The 18,675-nt window shown below is 45.8% G+C and overlaps 2 protein-coding genes across 2 annotated transcripts in view; both read right to left on the bottom strand.

Moving 5' to 3' along the window:
- LOC141270660 (uncharacterized) overlaps positions 1–18,675 on the bottom strand; it is a 741,199-nt gene that overhangs the window by 232,959 nt on the left and 489,565 nt on the right. The gene's annotated exons all lie outside the window — the stretch shown is intronic.
- The window catches only part of LOC141270624 (uncharacterized), an 81,336-nt gene that overhangs the window by 7,402 nt on the left and 55,259 nt on the right, over positions 1–18,675 (bottom strand). The window contains exons 2-6 of the mRNA XM_073680696.1: positions 3,256–3,402; positions 2,947–3,126; positions 2,741–2,864; positions 2,560–2,657; positions 2,271–2,361 (exon numbers count right to left, since the gene is read on the bottom strand). Of these exons, the coding sequence (XP_073536797.1) occupies positions 2,271–2,361; positions 2,560–2,657; positions 2,741–2,864; positions 2,947–3,126; positions 3,256–3,333 (571 nt within the window). The 5' untranslated portion in view covers positions 3,334–3,402. The remainder of the gene's footprint in view (positions 1–2,270; positions 2,362–2,559; positions 2,658–2,740; positions 2,865–2,946; positions 3,127–3,255; positions 3,403–18,675) is intronic.

Here is an 18,675-nt window from a genome sequence, read left to right as displayed (position 1 = left end):
TAGATTCTTTTTTTAAAGAGTGGCCATGAACATATTAGAAAAAAACAGTAGGAAATTAATTCATCACACATGCAGGTGATGTGAATGTAAAGTTTATTACAGGAACAATAGATAATCAAACCAAGTTTCGGCCACTTATTCGGCCTTGGATTGCATATAAGCACCTTTCATATAATGCTCCTCCCATGGTAACCGCTACCCATTTGTTGCTATCCCTACCACAACAGTCTGTATATGGCCACCCCTAATATATATGCTCTTGTATATTATTATATTCTCATTCCCCTGCGCATTCGCAGCTTTCTAGTCTCCCTGGCAACCCATTTTCACATAGTGCACACTGAGCGCCATGCCTGAAATCCCAGGCAACCTATAGCCAGCACTACCTGCAGTGTAGCTCCGGCGGAACGTCCCTTCCGGTGACACGCCCCCACCGGTGACGTACTTCCGGTCCAGCGATGCCCACCGGTATTTAACCGCAGCCCCTGCTCACTGCCACCACTGACTGTCTCAGCAAGGTGCGGGAGCGCCACTCTTCCCCTCCACGCCACCACTGTTTGGCTCTACACATTTGGGAATGCCACATATAAAGCGCATTTGATGCAGGAGCACCGCACGCATTCTTTATAAGGTATGGTCATGTCTGCACAGTCTTCTTACATTAATCCCATGACTGAGGACACTATAACCATAGCTCATAACCACTTATACTGTGTCTTTTAGATTCTTGTGGCCCCATATCCTCTTGGGACTTATCTGAGGTAACCGTTTTATACTAAGAACAACTTCCCCCTCATCTGATAAAAAATGCAGAACATAGTTAACTGTATTGCCTTGATATTACAGCCCTCTACCTTGAACTTCATTGCATTTACTTTGGTCCATGTATTTAGCACTATCAAGATCTCAAACCACATAACAAGTAAGGAACTCCCATGTATTCCACTGTTGATGGTATTTGTGGATATATTTGTATATGACTTGTATATATGTATAGAACTACCGATGACTGTCTCCCCTTCTCCACTCTCCCCCCCCCCTCGTTATCCTGACCCACTGACCCTTCCCCACGTCATGCCGCTCATTCACTTTGCTCCTTTGGAAGTATTATTATATTTTTACACTGTTTGGTTCTGATTATTTTTCTGACTGAATTAATTTCCTACTGTGATTTGGCACCAGCTGCCAATTACATCAACACCTTGCCTCTTACTATATTAGAAAAGACAACAGGAGTTTTTCCCTGGTGATGTGTCAATGTTAGAAGTCGTTGGTATTAATAAGTCATCACGAGGAGAGTGGAAAAGAATCCTTCTGAGAATAAGACAAAGTAAGTACTAGATATTATTACTCGAGAACCAAAAAGTATAAATGAAAAGACAGATCTCATGTACCTCAGTTAGCATCTTACAATAGTAAAAAAGAAGGACATTTGTATCTCATTTTTATGTTTTTAAGATATAATAAGTGAGTATTCATGTACCCTGTAATCACCAGTGCTTAATAATCTGATAAGTGGTATTGTTCCCCAAGCAATTATTAAAAAGTGTGAATAAGCAAGAAACGCGTCGGCGGCAATGTTGCTATAAGTGTATGTGTCTTTCATTAGCGGATGCCTGCAGAGAAGGAGTATTTTTAACGAGGGAATAAAAGTGATAATCCAGCACCACATAGGCTGAACTATCGCTTTACAAATCTTGATTCTAAATATTCTGTGAATCCTTATGTTGAGGTCATAGAGGCCCATCACTTAAGGGGGTTACTTACCTCTATTGTGCAGCCACTGCCCCCAGTCCATAGTGGGGCTGGTGCACAGTGCTTACCATTTACACATCGTTGCCAAGTCCATGGCCCTCAAGGATTTATATCTCATGAGATAATAATAATCATCTACCAGTGATGACCAGGTGCCCCACCAGTCTCCATGCTTCTTCTTCCGGAAGAACTTGTGACCGATTTAGCAAATCACTGTAGGCTGGAGCAATCACATAACCAAATGAACAGCACCGATTGTACAGAGATCGGCCCTATATTTTTCTCTGTGGAGAAACTGTATTACTTCAATTTTGGCCTGTGAAATGTTGCGGGCAAAATGTGTTCATAAAAAAAAAAAAATTAAAAAGTGTATTTTTTGTTGAACCACTAAATTTTTCAATCAGTAAAAATGCACATCAACAAGCTCTGAGAGAACAAACCCTATAAAAATGCAACGTATAATTCTACAGGAAGAAGAATCTGTGACATTTCTGCATTTCATGGTTACCACTAACCTGGGCGGTTATCTGTAGGAATCTCCTCTTTACACCGCTCATCACCCCTTACATATGTCTCTGTAGTATTAATATGGGTCAGATCTTTACCCTGAAACAAATATTGTAAAAGTCACAGACAGATGGAGAAGTCACATCAATGATCAGCTCTAATCCGGCCATCTCCACCGTTCTCATTACACAAGTATAAAACATATAATACTGGTGGATAAATCAAGACTGAGCGCAAGACCTTCACAGCCGTCTACACATCATAGGGGAGATCTCATGACACCTTCTCTCCATCTACCTGATGATCCTGAGGAACATTGGGATTTTCTTGCTTACAGTCCTGTGGAAGAAGAGGACGGGGCCATCTCTCTGGTGTTGTCGTCTTACTGGATAGAACTGGAGGACACACATACAGGGACTGAATTCATTCTTTACATACAGATAATTATAGGCCGTGTGTATTTAGTCCTGTCTATTACCTGGTGATATGAGGGGCTGAGGAACCTCCATCATGACGTCCTTGTACAGATCTTTGTGTACTTCTAAATACTCCCACTCTTCCATGGAGAAATAGACGGCGACATCCTGACACCTTATAGGAACCTGACACATACAATGATACTGTCATCCCCCAATCCCTTCATAGCGTTACTGTATAATGTCCCAGCATTCCCAGCAGTGTCACCTCTCCAGTCAGCAGCTCAATCATCTTGTAGGTCAGTTCTAGGATCTTCTGCTCATTGATGTCCTCATGTATCAGGGGGTGAGGCGGAGGCCCCGTGATTGGGCTCAGGGGTCTTTCCCATCGCTCAGACACAGGGGCCTGACAGCGCTCACTAGAGGTCTTCTTCACTACTGTGTAATCCTGGTTATGGAGAGACACCTTAATAAATCTCACTACAGACATTTTCAGAGTCCTTGCCTCTCTAGTTCTGTCCATCTATTATTTCCATAGATAAGAATGATGTAATGTGACGTCATCAGAATCTCTCACCTCTCCAGTAAGCCGGAAGAGGATCTCTAGAGTGAGATGTAATATCCTTCCCACCATCTTGTCGTTGTCCCTATCCATCCTTGATGAGTCAATCAGGAAAATCCTCTTCTATAGATCTCCACTGAGGGGATTCGATACTGTAGAGAACTAAATGTGAAGAAGATGAGCCAATGTAACGTCATAAAAAACCCATGTAAAAATACAATTACTGGTGATAAGAAGGGGAAAAATTGTGATGAGATATATAATGTAGATGTTCTATTCTCTTGGTCACGTCTTCAGCCTTTGATTGGCTGCAGGGATCACGTTTTTCCAGACCAAGAAGAAAGTACAGAGACTAGTGGGAACAGCGTCGGACGGGCCCACCGGGACACCGGACAATCCTCCGGTGGGCCCCCATGCCGGGTATAGTGGGGGCTCGCCGGTAACCATGGTCTTTAGAAAGACCACGGGCATATCAGAGGCAGCGCGCTTCAGCGCGTGGTGCATACAGCTGCTACCATGATGGCCACCAGGAACGTAACTGCTATGCACCGCGCGCTGACGTCATCATGCGGCGTATAGCAGTGACGGTTAAAGGCAGCCCGCCAATCAAAGGCGTGCGTGTGAGGAAGATGGCAGCCACCACGGTCTCAAGTGCAATGGGGAAAATCGGGAGGAAGCAGCCTGTAAGTAGAAGATGGGGTCCCGTGAGGCAGCAGCGGCATGACAGAGAAGGATGATGCCTGCTCGGCCACGGAGGGGCGCAGTGAGCGGCTTGGGGAGGTTGAGGCCGTGTCTCCTCACAAAGGATTGTGCTCTGTCAGGAGCCGTGCTGATTGCGGAGGTTCCTTGGGGGTCATACATCCCGTGTTCTCAGTGCCTCAGCACCCTGTGGGTGTGGTGAGGGTCCCTCCCGGCATGCGGGCTATGCAGGGGCCTCCTCTGCTCTACAACTTGAAAAGGGGCCTAGTCTTTGAGCCAAGAAGGTGGGGCCCTCAGGGGCCTGTAGGCCGGCAGGCATTGAACGTCACTGCTATACGCTGGGTGCTGATGTCAGTGCACGGCGCATAGCAGTGCAGTGATGTCAAATGGTCTCCGGCCAGCGGCCTTTACAGGTCACTGCTATGTGCTGCACACAGACATCAGTGCGCGGCCCCTGATGGGTCGCTGGCCATGTTAAAGACCACGCGCATGAAGATGAGAAGAATTTTTTTCCCTATGTGAATGGGCAGGGTAGTGGAGATAGGGACCTAGGATAGGGCATCAGAGGGGCCCAGGATATGGGGGTGGGATAGATAGGTGCCCAGGATATGGGTGGTGGGATACATAGGGGCCCAGGATATGGGGGGTGGAATACATAAGGGCCCAGGATATGGGGGGTGGGATAAATAGGGGCCCAGGATATGGGGGGTGGGATAAATAGGGGCCCAGGATATGGCGGGTGGGATAAATAGGGGCCAAGGATATAGGGGTGGGATACATAGGGGCCCAGGATATGGGGGTGGGATACACAGGGGCTCAGGATATGGGGGAGGATACATAGGGGCTCAGGATATGGGGGAGGATACATAGGGGCCCAGGATATGGGGGAGGATACATAGGAGCCCAGGATATAGGGGGAGGATACATAGGGGTTCAGGATATAGGGGGCCAGGATGGGTGACAATTACAGTATAGGGGCCAGAATGAGATACGTAAATTATATGTTTATGGTGTCAAGTGGGGACATAATTACTTTAGGGGACATTATTAATGCTGTAATATAATTTACTTTTGAGGATATTGTCTTCCATGGAGAAACAACCATGGAGGAACAATAGGGAGGTCCTGTTACTGTGCACGGCGCCACTATGTCACATTTTTTCTTCATCTGACGTAGTGTAGAAATTGGGGAAAAAGTGGGGAATGTGCTTTCGCTGCGATCAGCTATACAGTTAGGTCCATATATATTTGGACAGAGAGAACATTTTTCTAATTTTGGTTCTAGACATTACCACAATGAATTTTAAACAAAACAATTCAGATGCATTTGAAGTTCAGACTTTCAGCTTTCATTTGAGGGTATCCACATTAAAATTGGATGAAGGGTTTAGGAGTTTCAGCTCCTTAACATGTGCCACCCTGTTTTTAAAGGGACCAAAAGTAATTGGACAATTGACTCCAAGGCTATTTAATGGACAGGTGTGGGCAATCCCTTCGTTATGCCATTCTCAATTAAGCAGATAAAAGGCCTGGAGATGATTTGAGGTGTGGTGCTTGCATTTGGAAGGTTTTGCTGTGAAGTAAAAATGCGGTCAAAGGAGCTCTCCATGCAGGTGAAACAAGCCATCCTTAAGCTGCAAAAACAGAAAAAACCCATCCGAGAAATTGCTACAATATTAGGAGTGGCAGAATGAGGAACTTTTATCCTCATTAGACTGGAGTGGCATGTACGATTCGACCACTGATGCATTCATTCCCTCAGTGGCTGCGAGCGCTGCTCTTGGCTTTTTCTGGAAGCCCCAAAGAGGATGAATGGAGCTGTGGTCAGACGTCCCACCTGCCGCTCCATTTTAAAATGAGGATAAAAGTGTCCTGTCAGGGATAAAACTTCCCCATTCTTTTCTGATCAGTGCGGTTTCCAATGCTCTGACTCCACGAATCAATAAGTTATCACCTACCTAACCTATGGATCGGTGATGACATGTTTTCACAAAGAACCGCTTTAATGTAAACTACAGTAATTGTACATCCCAGTTATGATGGCGCACAGTAGATGTGCAGGAGCCGCCTGTGTTTTAAAGTCGATGCTCCACTATAATGGGGATAACTGCCAACAGGTATTTGCATATAACTGTAGGGTGGGCCGCTAGAGTTGATTCCCCCTGTGGGCCCCAGACACCCCAGTCCGACCCTGAGTGGGAACTATACCAGTGTTGGAGTGAGTGTATTAGGAGATGATTTATGCGATTATTACTATTTTTATTAATTTTACAACATTTTGGATTTTTTTCTTCATATATACTACTAAAATCTATTTATTTTAGACCATACACACATACTAATCTATATCTCCCTTTTTCTAATGTCACTATTCCACCCCTCAGTGTGTCTGGGGTGCAGTAACTGAGGGTGCAGCCGTCCAATCTGGTAGAAGGCTATGCTGAGCTGTCTCAAGTGTTTTGATTAACAACTCAGCCGTCCATTCTAAGACTGGGAGGTGTTGGCTGTATTCGGGTGTTCGTTGTCACAGATGATTGCCTGGCTACTTAGCTGGGCTGTTAGTCCCAGACCTCTGCCAGACATAGCTTTAGCTAAGTGTGGTTGGGTTTCTTTGTGCCGAGTGTTTTGCTTGATAATCTTTAGTTGCCTGACCTTGGACCTCGTTCTGACCGTCCGTCTGTTTAACCCCTTTGTTCTGATCTTCCTGGTATTTTGACCTCGAACCGATAGTCACTGATGTCACGCCTCACTTGACGAGACATCAGTGGCGGGTCACGTGATGCTTGTGAGCAGCCAAGGATAGCACGACAAGGTAATTACAAAATCCCTCAGGGGCCCCGGGGGGATACATTGGGGGGGGGGGGGGGGGGCGGTAATAAAAAGTTGTAAACAACTTCTTTAAGGACAGAATCAAAAGGTATTCTGTACTATAAGGCCATGTGCCCACGTAGCGTTTTTACAGCTGCGAAAATGCAGCGAAAACGCTTGAAAAACAGTCTGCCATGCAAAGCAATGTGAATTCGGATGTGCTGTGCACATGATGCGCTAATTTGCGCACCGAATTCGCATTGCGCTGCAAAACGCAGCATGACCATTTCTACCGCGATTACGCTGCAAATTCGCGGCCATTGAGGAACATTAAAATGCAGCAAACCCGCAGGTATATGTGGATTTGCTGCGTTTCAATTAAATTCAATGGCCGCAATTTGCAGCGTAATCGCGGTGCGTGTGGTACCCAGGATGAAGAGGAGACTACAACTCCTCTTCATCCCGGCTACCACGCGGTGAAAAAAAGAAATAAATAAGTTAAAAATAAACAAAACCTGTATATTCACCTCTCCGGCGGCCCCTGGTCTGCTCCCGGCCACGTCTTCTTTCCTTGGCGTTCCGTGGTGTACTGTCAGGACCTGCGGTGACGTCATTTAGTCACCTGATCGTCACACGACCGCTGACGTCGGCGGTCAGGTGATGGTCGCGTGACCATCAGCAGACTAAATGACGTCACCGCAGGTCTTGACAGTACACTGCGGGACGACGAAGAGAGAGGATCGCAGGATTGCGGCCGGGAGCAGACTGGAGGATACCGGAGAGGTGAGTATACAGGTTTTTTTTTCTTTTTAACATTTTAATTCTCTTTTTTTTTTACTATAGATGCTGCATTTAAAGCATCAGGTTGCATGGATTTATATTGTGTGACCAACTTGTCAAGCACTTTTCCAAGTGATGCTCAAAATCGCTTGGAAAACTGCTTGAAAAAACGCATGCGAAAACGCTGAAAAAAAACGCTGAAAAAACACTTCTCTCTGGCAGAAAAAATGCATGTAAATCTGCATGCGTTTTTTTTTCTGCCAGAGAGAGGCAAAAATGCTCTGCATCAAATCTGCTACGTGGGCACATAGCCTAAGCACTTTAAAACTTGGCTTCAAATCAGCACCAAAAATCAAATCCAATGGTTTAACTGCTTAACGAGGAATGACGGGTATAGTACATTATGTATGTGTGGGTGTCCGTTCCCTCATTATGATGTACTATATCCATCATGTACTTTAACTGTCACTATTAGAAATCACACAGTGATTGTTCCATGCTGGAAGCAGTCACAGAGAGCTGAGCAGCGTGGCTAGTGGTTACATAGGGTGAAACGAGACCTAGGTCCATTAAGTTCAAACTTTCTCCACCAATTGAAAATTTTATTACTAAATTATCTATAGCCCATAATGTTATGTGTATAGAGGAAATCATCAAAACCTTTTTTAAAAGCTGTTATAGTGTCTGCCATTACTACCTCATGTGCTACAGCAGTCAGACTGTGGAATGCCCTAACTGTAAAGAACCCTTTCCTGCTTAGCTCCTGTTGTAACAGCCAGGGTCGGTGCCAACAGCGCCTCTGGCTGAATAACCCTCCAGCTGCCGCAATCAATAGCAATTGCAGCACGTAGAGGGTTGTGAGAAGGAGGGGGCATGCTTTCTCAACCCCATTGGCATCACTATGACGTAATTATGTGGAGCCTATGGTTGTCATGGCAACAGATGTCAAACAATGACCTCATGGTGTGCCAGATATGGTAGCCTTTTACACCCAGCCCATAGGCATGGTCTAACAGGCGTTCTGCAAGTGTAATCTGACTGGTCTAATGCATTTCAATACATATGTATATGTATATACAAATATAAGTTAAAGTCCCATAGAGGGACCAGATAAAAAAGTAATAAAGAATAAAGAAAAATAGTTGCAAAAATTATAAAAAAAAATAAAGAACAAAAAAATATTAAATTAATAAATACACATATTTATATAAAAACAAAAATAAACATATATTTGATATTGCTAGAAAGACCTGCTCTATAAAACTGTCACACTAAATACCCCCTACAGACAACACCATAAAAAAAGTGGCAAAAAAGAGTTTTGCAACATACAGGCAAATAAAAAGTAGAATAAAGCACAATCAAAAAGTCGTATCTGAATAAGAATGATATCGCTGAAAAGATCGTCTTGTTCCGCAAAAAACAAGCTTCCATTCAGCGCCATCAATGGAAAAATAAAAAAGTGATAGCTCTCTATTTTTTTTCCATAAAATATTATTGCGGAAACGAGACAAACCTAAAAATCTTACATAACTTTGGTATCACTGTAATTGTACTGATCCGGACAAAAAAAACTGTCTTACCACTTTTAAAATTTGGTGAACATTATAATAAAATGTAAAAAAAAACAAAAAAAAAACCTTTTCTCAATTGCTGTCTTTTGTTCATTTTGCATGCAAAAATAGGAATTGAAAATTAAAAAAAAAAAGGTAAGCACCCTAAAATGGTACTAATTAAAACTTCAAGTCATCCTAGAACCAAACAAGCCATCACATGATTGTGTGTAGAAAAATGGAATAATTATAGCTCTCAAAATATTGTGATAAAAAAAGCGTTTTTTAGTGTGAAATAGTAGCAACACCCCCAAAAATTATATAAATCTGGTATCACTGTGATCATTCTAACCTAGACAATAAATAATATCATCTTATCACGTTTACTGCATGGCGAAAAACATACAACCTTTTTTTGACCGGCTGTTGATTTGTTCATTCTGCTTCCCAAAGATCGCAATAAGGCTTGGCTCACGTTTATCCTATGCTCTACGCTGACAGGTTTACGTTTCTGAAATACATGTTTCAGACAAAACCCCGAAAGAACATTTCCTATGATGAGATAGATGGATATACTGTGGCCAATGATCCATAGCTGTCCATCTTTCTAGCGGGGTGGGCCACAGTTTTGTGCACCACTGAAAAGATGCACACTGCCGAACAAAGGGCAGAAAGAGTCCAGAGTAACTTGGCTTGTCTCATTTTAGCAAATGGATCCGTCGGGGGTTTCATCTAAACAACGCATTTTGTAGAGTTAGATGGAAATGGTGATGTAAGTGCTCAACGTAGAGCGCAGGATAAATGTGATCCAAAATGTTATGTACACCAAAATGTCAACAAATAAAGCTTCAATTCAACCCACAAAAAACAAGACCCATGTAAAGCACCCGTGGTTTCAAAATGCTCATCATACGCCAAGATTAATTCATCGAGGGGTTTCATTTCGAAGATGGGGTGACTTAGGGGGGAGGCAAGAGCAATGAACCCTATAGTCACACACGCCATGAGCCTACAAAGAGAGGAGACATCATAGAGTGAGAGTCGAGGCATCTCCCCCATATTAGGACTGTGCTGCTGTTTGGGGGGTATAAGGGAGATTTCGGGTCTCATTTTCATCATTTCGTCGCCTTTATAGAGAAATAGCCATAACAGGGCCACATTGTCACCTCAGGGCCTCAGAGATAGTCACAGATTAACTACTTCCCCCCCGAGAAGCCGCAGTCTGGTTGTCGGTGCAGAGAGCGGTGTGAGATTGTCTCAGTGATGATCACATGTGGGGAATTGTCACTTCTGATCGGCTTCTCATGTGGTAGATAGATTGTAATATCCACGACTGAATGTCAGAAGGGAGACCTCATGTTATTCATTCTCAGGGGGACGGAGGGGGCGCAGTGTGCGATATGTGTCTGTTCTATCCAAACCGCCGGCTCCGAATCTACATCACTGGAAACGGAGGAAAATACTGAAGCACCAATCCCCCGAAATCACCTCAGCAACGGAGGGGTTAATGCCACCTGTATACATGAGCACATCCAGCATTATATTACTGTACATATACACATGGTAGAACTGGGGGAAGGGGGCACTATCTCCAGGAATGGAGAGGTTAAGGGTCCCTGTATACATGAGCACATCCAGCGTTATATTACTGTACATATACACATGGCAGAACTGGGGGAAGGGGGCACTATCTCCGGGAATGGAAGGGTTAATGCCCCCTGTATACATGAGCACATCCAGCGTTATATTACTGTACATATACACATGGCAGAACTGGGGGAGGGGAGCACTATCTCTGGGAATGGAGGGGTTAATGCCCCCTGTATACATGAGCACATCCAGCGTTATATTACTGTACGTATACACATGGCAGAACTGGGGGAAGGAGGGGCACTATCTGCGGGAATGGAGGGGTTAATGCCCCCTGTACACATGAGCACATCCAGCGTTATACTACTGTACATATACACATGGCAGAACTGGGGAAAGGGGGCACTATCTCCGGGAATGGAGGGGTTAATGCCCCCTGAATACATGAGCAAATCCAGCGTTATATTACTGTACATATACACATGGCAGAACTGGGGGAAGGGGGCACTATCTCCGGGAATGGAGGGGTTAATGCCCCCTGTATACAGGAGCACATCCAGCGTTATATTACTGTACATATACACATGGCAGAACTGGGGGAGGGGAGCACTATCTCTGGGAATGGAGGGGTTAATGCCCCCTGTATACATGAGCACATCCAGCGTTATATTACTGTACATATACACATGGCAGAACTGGGGGAAGGGGCCACTATCTCCGGGATTGGAGGGGTTAATGTCCCTCGTATACATGAGAACATCCAGCGTTTTATTACTGTACATATACACATGGCAGAACTGGGGGAAGGGGCCACTATCTCCGGCAATGGAGGGGTTAATGCCCCCTGTATACATGAGCACATCCAGTGTTATATTACTGTACATATACACATGGGAAAACTAGGGCGAGGGGGGCACTATCTCCAGGTATGGAGGGGTTAATGTCCCCTGTATACATGAGCACATCCAGAGTTATATTACTGTACATATACACATGGCAGAACTGGGGGGAGGGGGCACTATCTCCAGGAATGGAGGGGTTAATGCACCATGTATACATGAGCACATCCAGCATTATATTACTGTACATATACACATGGCAGAAGTGGGGGAAGGGGGCACTATCTCCGGGAATGGAGGGGTTAATGTCCCCTGAATACATGAGCACATCCAGCATTATATTACTGTACATATACACATGGCAGAACTGGGGGAAGAGGACACTATCTCCAGGAATGGAGGGGTTAATGCCCCATGTATACATGAACACATCCAGCGTTATATTACTGTACATATACACATGGCAGAACTGGAGGAAGGGGGCACTATCTCCGGGAATGGAGGGGTTAATGTCCCCTGTATACATGAGCACATCCAGCCTTATATTACTGTACATATACATATATGGCAGAACTGGGGGATGGGGGGCACTATCTCCGGGAATGGAAGGGTTAATGTCCCATGTATACATGAGCACATCCAGCGTTATATTACTGTACATATACAGATGGCAGAACTGGGAGAGGGGGGGTAATATCTCCGGGAATGGAGGGGTTAATGCCCCCTGTATACATGAGCACATCCAGCGTTATATTACTGTACATACAGTGCCTACAAGTAGTATTCAACCCCCTGCAGATTTAGCTGGTTTGATAAGATGCAAATAAGTTAGAGCCTTCAAACTGCAAACGAGAGTAGGTTTTATGAACAGAAGCATAAATCTTACAAACCAAAAAGTTATGTTGCTCAGTTGAATTTTATTAAACTTTAAACATAAAAGTGTGGGTCAATTATTATACAACCCCTATGTTTAATATTTTGTGGAATAACCCTTGTTTGCAATTACAGCTAATAATCGTCTTTTATAAGACCTGATCAGGCCGGCACAGGTCTGTGGAGTTATCTTGGCCCACTCCTCCATGCAGATCTTCTCCAAGTTATCTAGGTTCTTTGGGTGTCTCATGTGGACTTTATTCTTGAGCTCCTTCCACAAGTTTTCAATTGGGTTAAGGTCAGGAGACTGACTAGGCCACTCCAACACCTTGACTTTTTCCCTCTTGAACCAGGCCTTGGTTTTCTTGGCTGTGTGCTTTGGGTCGTTGTCTTGTTGGAAGATGAAATTACGACCCATCTTAAGATCCTTGATGGAGGAGCGGAGGTTCTTGGCCAAAATCTCCAGGTATGCCGTGCTATCCATCTTCCCATGGATGCGGACCAGATGGCCAGGCCCCTTGGCAGAGAAACAGCCCCACAGCATGATGCCACCACCATGCTTGACTGTAGGGATGGTATTCTTGGGGTCGTATGCAGTGCCATCCAGTCTCCAAACGTCACGTGTGTGGTTGGCACCAAAGATCTCGATCTTGGTCTCATCAGACCATAGAACCTTGAACCAGTCTGTCTCAGAGTCCTCCAAGTGATCATGAGCAAACTGTAGACGAGCCTTGACATGACGCTTTGAAAGTAAAGGTACCTTACGGGCTCGTCTGGAACGGAGACCATTGCGGTGGAGTACGTTACTTATGGTATTGACTGAAACCAATGTCCCCACTGCCATGAGATCTTCCCGGAGCTCCTTCCTTGTTGTCCTTGGGTTAGCCTTGACTCTTCGGACAAGCCTGGCCTCGGCACGGGAGGACACTTTCAAAGGCTGTCCTGGCCGTGGAAAGCTAACAGTAGTTCCATAAGCCTTCCACTTACAGATGATGCTCCCAACAGTGGAGACAGGTAGGCCCAACTCCTTGGAAAGGGTTTTGTACCCCTGACCAGCCTTGTGACCCTCCACGATCTTGTCTCTGATGGCCTTGGAATGCTCTTTTGTCTTTCCCATGTTGACCATGTCTGAGTGCTGTTCACAAGTTTGGGGAGGGTCTTAAATAGTCAGAAAAGGCTGGCAAAAGATATCTTTAATCGACACATGTGAAGCTCATTATTCTTGGTGCCTGAACTACTTCTTAATACTTTAGGTGGACCAAACAGAATTCTTGTGGTTTGAGGGGTTGAATAATAAATGACACTCTGAATTAACTTTTAACGTTTTAAAAAAAAAAAAAAAAAGTTGCTGCAGTGCATTTCCCACTTCCAGGCTGATCTACAGTACAAATGTCACAATGTCAAGTTAATTCCGCATGTGTCAACCAGCTAAATCTGCAGGGGGTTGAATACTACTTGTAGGCACTGTATGCACATGGCAGAACTAGGGGATGGGGGTACTATCTCCGGGAATGGAGAGGTTAATGCCCCCTGTATACATGAGCACATCCAGCGTTATATTACTGTACATATACACATGGCAGAACTGGGGGAGGGGGCACTATCTCTGGGAATGGCGGGGTTAATGCTCCCTGTATACATTAGCACATCCAGCGCTATATTACTGTACATATACACATGGCAGAACTGGGGGATGGGGGCCACTATCTCCGTTAATGGAGGGGTTAATGCCCCATTTATACATGAGCACATCCAGCGTTATATTACTGTACATATACACATGGCAGAACTGGGGGAAGGGGGGCATAATCTCCAGGAATGGAGGGGTTAATGCCCCCTGTATACATGATCACATCCAGCGTTATATTACTGTACATATACACATGGCAGAACTGGGGGATGGGGGCTCTATCTCCGGGAATGGAGGGGTTAATGCCCCATGTATACATGAGCATATCCAGCGTTATATTACTGTACATATACACATGGCAGACCTGGGGGAGGGGGGTATCATCTCCGGGAAGGGAGGGGTTAATGCCCCCTGTATACATGAGCACATCCAGCCTTATATTACTGTACACATACACATGGCAGAACTGGGGGAAAGGGGCACTATCTCCGGGAATGGAGGGGTCAATGCCCCATGTATACATGAGCACATCCAGCGTTATATTACTGTACATATACACATGGCAGAACTGGGGGAAGGGGGCACTATCTGCGGGAATGGAGGGGTTAATGCCCCCTGTATAAATGAGCACATCCAGGGTTATAATACTGTACATATACACATGGCAGAACTGGGGGAGGGGGGTATCATCTCCGGGAATGGAGGGGTTAATGCCCCCTGTATACATGAGCACATCCAGCCTTATATTACTGTACATATACACATGGCAGTACTGGGGGAAGGGGGCACTATCTCCTGGAATGGAGGGGTTAATGCCCCCTGTATACATGAGCACATCCAGCGTTATATTACTGTACATATACACATGGCAGTACTGGGGGAAGGGGGCACTATCTCCGGGAATGGAGGGGTTAATGTCCCCTGTATACATGAGCACATCCAGGGTAATATAACTGTACATATACACATGGCAGAACTGGGGGAAGGGTGCAAATTCTCCAGGAATGGAGGGGTTAATGCCCCCTGTATACATGAGCACATCCAGCGTTATATTACTGTACATATACACATGGCAGAACTGGGCGGGGAGGGGGCAATATCTCCGGTAATGGAGGGGTTAATGTCCCCTGTATACATGAGCACATCCAGCGTTATATGACTGTACATATACACATGGCAGAACTGGGGGAGGGGGCACTATCTGCGGGAACGGAGGGGTTAATGCCCCATGTATACATGAGCACATCCAGCGTCATATTACTGTACATATACAGATGGCAGAACTGGGGGAGGGGGGCACTATCTCCGGGAATGGAGGGGTTAATGTCCCCTGTATACATGAGCACATCCAGCATTATATTACTGTACATATACACATGGCAGAACTGGGGGAAGGGGGCACTATCTCCGGGAATGGAGGGGTTAATGTCCCCTGTATACATGAGCACATCCAGCGTTATATTACTGTACATATACACATGGCAGAACTGGGGGAAGGGGACATTATCTCCGGGAATGGAGGGGTTAATGACCCCTGTATACATGAGCACATCCAGCGTTATATTACTGCACATATACACATGGCAGAACTGGGGGAAGGGGGCACTATCTCCGGGAATGGAGGGGTTAATGCCCCCTGCATACATGAGCACATCCAGCGTTATATTACTGTACATATACACATGGCAGAACTGGGGGAGGGGGCAATATCTGCGGGAATGGAGGGGTTAATGCCCCCTGCATACATGAGCACATCCAGCATTATATTACTGTACATATACACATGGCAGAACTGGGGGAAGGGGGCATTATCTCCAGGAATGGAGGGGTTGATGTCCCCTGTATACATGAGCACATCCAGCGTTATATTACTGTACATATACACATGGCAGAACTGGGGGAACGGGACACTATCTCTGGGAATGGAGGGGTTAATGCCCCCTGTACACATGAGCCCATCCAGCGTTATATTACTGTACATATACACATGGCAGAACTGGGGGAAGGAGGCACTATCTCCGGGAATGGAGGGGTTAATGTCCCCTGTATACATGAGCACATCCAGCATTATATTACTGTACATATACACATGGCAGAACTGGGGGAAGGGGGCACTATCTCCGGGAATGGAGGGGTTAATGCCCCCTGTATACATGAGCACATCCAGTGTTATATTACTGTACATATACACATGGCAGAACTGGGGGGAGGGGGCACTATCTCCGGGAATGGAGGGGTTTATGTCCCCTGTATACATGAGCACATCCAGCGTTATATTACTGTACATATACACATGGCAGAACTGGGGGAAGGGGGCACTATCTCCGGGAATGGAGGGGTTAATGTCCCCTGTATACATGAGCACATCCAGCGTTATATTACTGTACATATACACATGGCAGAACTGGGGGAAGGGGGCACTATCTCCGGGAAAGGAGGGGTTAATGTCCCCTGTATACATGAGCACATCCAGCGTTATATTACTGTACATATACACATGGCAGAACTGGGGGAAGGGGACATTATCTCTGGGAATGGAGGGGTTAATGTCCCCTGTAAATATGAGCACATCCAGCGTTATATTACTGTACATATACACATGGCAGAACTGGGGGAGGGGGCACTATCTGCGGGAATGGAGGGGTTAATGCCTCCTGTATACATGAGCACCTCCAGTGTTATATTACTGTACATATACACATGGCAGAACTGGGGGAAGGGGGCACTATCTCCGGGAATGGAGGGGTTAATGCCCCCTGTATACATGAGCACATCCAACGTTATATTACTGTACATATACACATGGCAGAACTGGGGGAGGGGGTACTATCTCTGGGAATGGAGGGGTTAATGTCCCCTGTATACATTAGCACATCCAGCGTTATATTACTGTACATATACACCTGCCAGAACTGGGGGAAGGGGACACTATCTCTGGGAATGGAGGGGTTAATGTCCCCTGTATACATGAGCACATCCAGCGTTATATCACTGTACATATACACATGGCAGAACTGGGGGTAGGGGGCACTATCTCCAGGAATGAAGGGGTTAATGCCCCCTGTATACATGAGCACATCCAGCGTTATATTACTGTACATATACACATGGCAGAACTGGGGGAGGGGGGCACTATCTCCGGGAATGGAGGGGTTAATGCCCCCTGTATACATGAGCACATCCAGCGTTATATTACTGTATATATACACATGGCAGAACTGGGGGAGGGGGCACTATCTGCGGGAATGGAGGGGTTAATGCCCCCTGTATACATGAGCACATCCAGCGTTATATTACTGTACATATACACATGGCAGAACTGGGGGGAGGGGGCACTATCTTCGGGAATGGAGGGAGTAATGTCCCCTGTATACATGAGCACATCCAGCGTTATATTACTGTACATATACTCATGGCAGAACTGGGGGAGGGGGCACTATCTGCGGGAATGGAGGGGTTAATGCCCCCTGTATACATAAGCACATCCAGCGTTATATTACTGTACATATACACATGGCAGAACTGGGGGGAGGGGGCACCATCTCCGGGAATGGAGGGGTTTATGTCCCCTGTATACATGAGCACATCCAGCATTATATTACTGTACATATACACATGGCAGAACTGGGGGAAGGGGGCACTATCTCCGGCAATGGAGGGGTTTATGTCCCCTGTATACATGAGCACATCCAGCATTATATTACTGTACATATACGCATGGCAGAACTGGGGGAAGGGGGCACTATCTCCGGGAATGGAGGGGTTAATGTCCCCTGTATACATGAGCACATCCAGCGTTATATTACTGTACATATACACATGGCAGAACTGGGGGAAGGGGGCACTATCTCTGGAAATGGAGGGGTTAATGTCCCCTGTATACATGAGCACATCCAGCGTTATATTACTGTACATATACACATGGCAGAACTGGGGGAAGGGGGTACTATCTCCGAGAATGGAGGGGTTAATGTCCCCTGCATACATGAGCACATCCAGCGTTATATTACTGTACATATACACATGGCAGAACTGGGGGAAGGGGGCACTATCTCCGGGAATGGAGGGGTTAATGCCCCCTGCATACATGAGCACATCCAGCGTTATATTACTGTACATATACACATGGCAGAACTGGGGGAGGGGGCACTATCTCCGGGATGGAGGGGTTTATGTCCCCTGTATACATGAGCACATCCAGCGTTATATTACTGTACATATACACATGGCAGAACTGGGGGAGGGGGCACTATCTCCGGGAATGGAGGGGTTAATGCCCTTGCATACATGAGCACATCCAGCGTTATATTACTGTACATATACACATGGCAGAACTGGGGGAAGGGGGCACTATCTCCGGGAATGGAGGGGTTAATGTTCCCAGTATACATGAGCACATCCAGCGTTATATTACTGTACATATACACATGGCAGAACTGGGGGAAGGGGACATTATCTCTGGGAATGGAGGGGTTAATGTCCCCTGTATACATGAGTACATCCAGCGTTATATTACTGTACATATACACATGGCAGAACTGGGGGAGGGGGCACTATCTCCGGGAATGGAGGGGTTAATGCCCCCTGTATACATGAGCACATCCAGCGTTATATTACTGTACATATACACATGGCAGAACTGGGGGAAGGGGGCACTATCTCC

The sequence above is a fragment of the Phyllobates terribilis genome, unplaced genomic scaffold (assembly GCF_046119375.1).
Source record: "Phyllobates terribilis strain yellow unplaced genomic scaffold, ASM4611937v1 Scaffold_5__5_contigs__length_657084704, whole genome shotgun sequence".
NCBI classification, from domain to species: domain Eukaryota; kingdom Metazoa; phylum Chordata; class Amphibia; order Anura; family Dendrobatidae; genus Phyllobates; species Phyllobates terribilis.
The sequence above is the reverse complement of the archived record's forward strand: the minus strand, read 5'-3'. Positions and strand labels throughout refer to the sequence as shown.